Here is a 6,000-nt window from a genome sequence, read left to right as displayed (position 1 = left end):
CAGGATGGGTTCCCTTTTTTAGGGATTCAAAAACATGGAAGGATGACATGTCCTTGTCCCCACAAGGTCCCCACCTCTTAAACACATGAAATGATGCCATGTGTCCTCTTCCTCCTAAACCCATCCTTAGTTTTTTTTTTTGTTAGCACATGGGGCCATTCCATGTGCTAAGCCCCTAAGTCCCCCGTAAGAATATTCAATATATTTCTTTTATGAGAATATACTCTTTTAAAATCCTTAGCTAGTCGTGAAGCTATAACAGTGGACATATTTGAAGCGTGCACTCGAAGCTGTGTGTCGTTAGCGAACCCCTACAATCTGACGCTCGTTGCCGCCATCGTCATGAAAGAAGAGCCAGGTTGTTTTCAGTTTTCCGCTACTATTTCCGCTACTATTTCATCGATACATTGGTCTTCTTGTTATCTGGCATGGAATTTTGGACGTAAATCGTCACCAATTGATGCAATTTCTGATCACTGCAAACGTGCGCACATTTGCTTGCATTGCTAGATACGGCGTACCACCTCATGAAGTCTAGAATTGGCTCCGCGATGTTGGAAATGGAAGCTGGACAGGGGATCAATGGTTGGTTGTTCAAAATTAGGCATTAGGTCTCTCAAAGCAGCTCTATTATTAGTTCCGTTCACCAAGGGACGAATCGACTACACCGATAGTTTTGCTTTCGCAATAAAGACAACCTCATACGTAAAGGTCAATCCTTATGAGTCAAAGCAATCAAGGCCTTGTAGTATAGTCCCAAGTGTGAGTAGATAGGGTAGCTTTGCATCGATTTTTCTCATTATAATGAGGTGTTCATTCTAGGAGGGTGGCAGATATAACAGAGGAGGCAGGTGTATTCCAGCTTTCTCTCACGATAGCCGTATAGACAGAGCAGTTTCCAGGAGTGCATTTGCGTATTCTGGAGTTTTCAGTCATTCAGTTTTGGTTGCCTGGTCTCAGTGGCTTCATCATCACCCCAACAGTCCATGGACTATCACAACAGTTCTATGTGGGTGGTTCTTCTGCAATAGGGAGGGTGCATGCCAGCATTTGGTAGCCAGTGTTATGAGTGTCTCAGTATCCATTGTTCAGTCAGTCTGCAGCAGTTGCAGAGGACATGTAGTTTTTACTTCATGAGGCCTATCAGATTGCCATACCACCCACAAGAGCATTCATATATCAATAGCGCATAGTGGTATCATGGTGGGATTATTGGACACATCAATTTGGCTTCTAGTCTTCACAACACTACCTGTCCGCAGTTTTACCGCAGAGCAGGGCATTTTTTTCAGGCATCTACAGCAGTACAGTCATAGTTTCAGTGCCAAACTATTATTCCCCATTTCTTTGGGAGGACAATCAAGTTTCTCATAGCAGTTAGTGGTCATCATGATCACTTTAGCTTGCGGATTCAGCTTCAACCGCCATCCAGAAGTTAAGCAGCAGCAAATGTTACAGGCACCCTTGCACTAGAGTGCATTGTGACACACATTCAGTCCCAAGATGTTTTGTTGAATGCCGTTGCTCCATTATGGGCCTTAGTCTAGGGGCGGCGAGTCAGGCATGAGCTGCGTGGGTCCATTCCTAGCCCCAAAGGTCACAGGCCATGGCAAAGCCACCTAGCAACAAGAATGCTACGTGCATCAGGGCAAGGCACATGCGGCGGTGACACTTGGCTTCACAGTCATCATTTCGTGGCATCAATTAGCAACAGATTTACATGGTTTTGGGCAATACTCCAAGGCATAAAAGTGTGCATCATGGACAAGACCATCTGAGTTGCCTAGGGTCGGCTAAGAGGGCTGATGAGATAGGGTCAAAAGACCCGTCCAACAGGTCGGGCAACCAACTGGTTTGGTCAGTCAAACCGCCTGGCCAGTTGGAAGGGGATGGGCAGAGGAGGAGGTTGTGGCAGCATTTGAGGATGTGAGATTTGAGGTCGTCGTCCTCCATAGCTGCTCCTCCACCATTTGTTTTCCAGCCCTATTTAAGGGGCTGTTTGCTCCTCAGTCTCCCATTCAGTTTTGGCCATTCTTACTTGCAGTTCCAGTTTCTGAGTTTCCAGCTCAGTTTTGTATGCCGATTGGCACCCATGTACAGACAGAGTTATGGCATTTTCGTGAGCATTTATACATCATAAATAAAGCAGTGTATAGTAGTTAGGAAGATCTCTGGTGTCATTATGCTTGAGTGCTCCATTTGCATTTATCTATTCAGTACGCTTTTGCACAGTAAGTCCCCGTATGTTACAGTAATGTTTGGACTTTTTCACATTTTACACCATGCCCAAAGCTCCCCTTTCTAAGGTACTGTAATTCTTTTCTAGTCAAGTGAACATTCTACTTGGGTTACTCTTCTAACAGGTAACGTAGCACATTTGAGAAGAGAAGGGGACTTTTAAATTGAGTGATTAGCATGGCATATACGCAGAAGGGGACTTTTAAATTGAGTGATTAGCATGGCATATACATGCGTAAGGGGATGAAATAAATACTCATACAAATAGAATTAATATCTGTAGATGTACGGAGGCGTATTAAAATTCAATATCGAAACATATATAATTATAGAAGTGGTGCCGACAAATATGTAAGAAGATGTATATGGTCAGATATAGAGGTATTTTATATGCATGCTTGTGAGCATGTTTTTAATGCATTAGTTATCTTGTATTTGTCTTGGCTTCTTAGGTTCTCCTTTTCTTTATAATTAATGTAACATAATTCTCTCCCTCTCTCTCCCCCCACCTGTTAGAAATTACCCAATAGAGGGTACACACAGCGGAAGACTTACAGTAATGCCCAGAAGCTCACACAGTGTGCATGTGGGATGTGGAATCACAAACTTCTGTACGTAATGTGCATCACATAGATGTGCAGACTCATCAAGAGACAATGAACCAGCCAGATAGAGAAACCACCAAAATATATCTGTTGGAAAATTTGTGAGGCATCAAGCCTCTCCTTTTATAGGCCTAGGAGCCTGTCAAAAAACCGACCAGCCTGCCCTAATCTGGCCGACCAGACTGTGGCTGGTCCAGCCCTTTAAGGGCTCAAAACCCGGGGCTTTTGGCCCCACACTTCTAGGGCCTTTGGCTCTCCAATCTAGGCAAGGGCCCAGCCCTATATAAGCCTGCCTGGCCAACCTGTGTGGGCTATAAATATGCCCCCCCCAGGGTCAGTCCCTTGCAGCCCTCCTATATATTCAAGGTCCAGCCCCACCAAACCTGCTGCAAACAGTGCGCCTTCATGTCCTATATCCATCGCAATCTGTCCCTGACTATCTTGCCTCTGCTCCAGGCTTGTTCCAGCTCTAGGGCTCTTGCCCAAGCTCCGTACATGTACCTGAAACCAGCCGTACAGCAGGCGTTTGTAATCTGTACAGATCTGCCATGCTTCTGCACTATTCTGACCTTCTGATCTGCGCATAACAGCTCTAGATGTGCTGCCCACATGATAGCCAAGATGCTGTCCATGTGGCAGCCCCATCTTATCACTCAATCCCTTCTGGCTCTTGTCCACATGGCATCCAATCAGATGCCCATGTGATAGACACTCAAACCCTAGGTTCACCCCCCCCCATGCTCTCCTCATATGGGGGCTTACAGATGGGGAGGTTACCTTTCCAACACCCCCCCCCCGCCCGATTTATTTGTACCAGATGTTCCTGACTTTCAAGACTTTATGTACAAAGATGCTTGTGCTTTTCGAGAAGGAATCTATCCTTGTGACTCTTGTGAACTGAACTGCACTTCAAGAGGGGAATCTATCCTTGTGACTCTTGTGAACTGAACTGAACCGTAGGATTAGAGGTTGACATATATGAGAAACGTGAACAACCTGAATATAGTGGTTTACACATTATAAAAATGCCTCACATTGACTCAAACATTTATGATTTGGCAAAATATGGAGTCATTTCTTCCCAATTTCATAGATTTTCCTGCTATGTACAACTAAGGAGTCTTTTATCACTCAATGTAGTAATATGATCACTATACCAATACACAAGAGGTATAATCCAAGAAAGATAATGAAAAAGGTACACACATTCTTAAATATGAAGTCTTTTATCTATGGTGTATCGGCCTTAGGCATGTTTAGAATGATTGAACATAAGCTGAAAACAAAAGGCGGGGGAGCTGAATAGCCGGTTTTTCTTTTAGTTTCAAAAGAGAGTTTGATTGAGTAAGCATGTGCTTTCTAATTTAGGAATGTTATTTTGCATCTTTGTAGGAAGCTGTACATAAGTGTAAGGGGTTCCTATAGTTTTTATGTTTTAAATAATTCATTCATTCCGTAAATTCTTTCTTTCATTCCTACTTTTGAGAGAGAGTGAGAGAGAGATTTTGTTCCCGTTTTTTGGAAGATTTTGTTTCTTGATTTGCTTGCTTAGTCACCTTCTGTTTTCTTTCTCTTTTGTTTATTTGACGTCTTTTAGTAAGCACTGGGTTTGCCCAAGAGACTCCGCGGGTCTTTAGAAACCCAATATAGCTGCTTATGCTTGGGACTGATGACGACATAAGTGTTGCTTTGCTTGCTACGTATGTCTTCCTTTTGTTTTTCAAAACTTATTTTTAGTGTACTTTAGAACAACAAAAAACTCAATTTGTATGATTGGATATATTCTAGTCTTACAAAGGTGTGTGTATATATATATATATATATATATATATATAATTTGTTGGAAAGGTCACCTCCCCATCTGTAAGCCCCCATATGAGGAGAGCATGGGGGGGGTGAACTTATAGAGTTTGAGGGAGTGCCACATGGGCAGCATCTTGGCTACCTTGTGGGTGCTATTTAGACAACAAAGAGAGAGAGGGGGCTGCCACACGGGCAGCACCTCACAGAAAGGGGCTTCCACATGTACAGCATCATGGTCGTCATGTGGGCAGCACACAGGCAGAAAAAAGGCTGCCATATGGGCAGCACGCAGGCTGCCATGTGGGCAGCAAGCCAGGGTTCATACCTGGAGGAACACAAGCGACTTGAAGAGCTTGGAATGATACCTTTGGGCTGCTGGTGTCTGCAGTAGATGTACATGCTAACAGCACAACTGTACGGGATAGTACGGACTGGGAGCAAGGTACAGACTAGATACAGATGGCCAGAGAGCTGGAACAAAAGCGCAATGCAGGCACATCAGAAGTGCAGGTGTACGGGCAGGTTATGGAGCTGGTACATGGCGAAAAACAGGACTGGAACCAGACCAAACAGAGGCAGAGAGTACCTGGCCAATGGCGTGGCAGGTCGGCCCTGCAAAGGACCCTGATGGGCCTAGTTTTGTGTATCAAGGGGGGGAGCTCCTGGGTCGGCTAGTGGATGCTGGAAAGGTGACCTCCCCATTTGTAAGCCCCCATATGAGGAGAGCATGGGGCAAATGGAGGAGCTGGTTGGGCTGGTTGGAGCCAGTCAACCAGGCCAGTTATAGGTTTGACCTAGGGGCTGGGCCCCTGCCTTGGCGTGTGGGCCAAAAGAGAGCCCCACAGGGGCATTTATAGGCAGACCAGGGCAGGGCCTGGTCGGCCTGTTTGGGTCGGCCATAGGCAGCCTGCCTTGTTGGTTTTTGCAGCGGCCCTTGGGGGCTATAAAAGGAGGGCCTCCAGGCCCTCATTCATCATCTTCTGGAGCAGCCAGTCCACCAGCAGAAGGAGCAGCAGCAGGGTACCTTTGGGCCTAACTGATAGGCACACATGTAGCTAGTATGGATAAGGTAGAAGATAGTAACTAGAAATACCATGACATGTAGCTTCCTTACCCTTCTGTTTTTAGATTGTTTGAGTTTTGGGATCCCAGTACAGTTTTAAGCTTTTGTAGTTTTGGAGTTGCAGGTTTTTGGTGTTTGCGGTAGTTTAAGTTGCAGTTACTGTGATGGTTGCAAATATTTCCCTAGCATAGGGAAAGGATATTGGTTTAGTGGATGTGAATATTTCGGGCTATGCCTGTATAGCTATGAAATTGGGATCTGGTCTATGTAAATTAAGATTTTAGTTTCGGA

General features: G+C 44.9%; 1 protein-coding gene across 2 annotated transcripts in view; it reads left to right on the top strand.

Annotated features, from left to right (window-relative positions):
- Positions 1-230: 230 nt before the first annotated feature.
- Positions 231-6,000, top strand: part of LOC147886016 (vacuole membrane protein KMS1-like) — an 89,256-nt gene continuing 83,486 nt past the window's right edge. For both annotated transcript variants that reach the window (XM_087396455.1, XM_087396454.1), the window contains exon 1: positions 231-358. In XM_087396455.1, coding sequence (XP_087252581.1) covers positions 343-358 — 16 coding nt within the window. In that variant the 5' untranslated portion in view covers positions 231-342. The remainder of the gene's footprint in view (positions 359-6,000) is intronic.

This window comes from Dipteris shenzhenensis, chromosome 25, assembly GCF_047967505.1.
Source record: "Dipteris shenzhenensis isolate YYH24624 ecotype China chromosome 25, Dip_SZ_1.0, whole genome shotgun sequence".
NCBI lineage: Eukaryota > Viridiplantae > Streptophyta > Polypodiopsida > Gleicheniales > Dipteridaceae > Dipteris > Dipteris shenzhenensis.
This window is presented reverse-complemented; position numbering and strand designations above follow the sequence as displayed.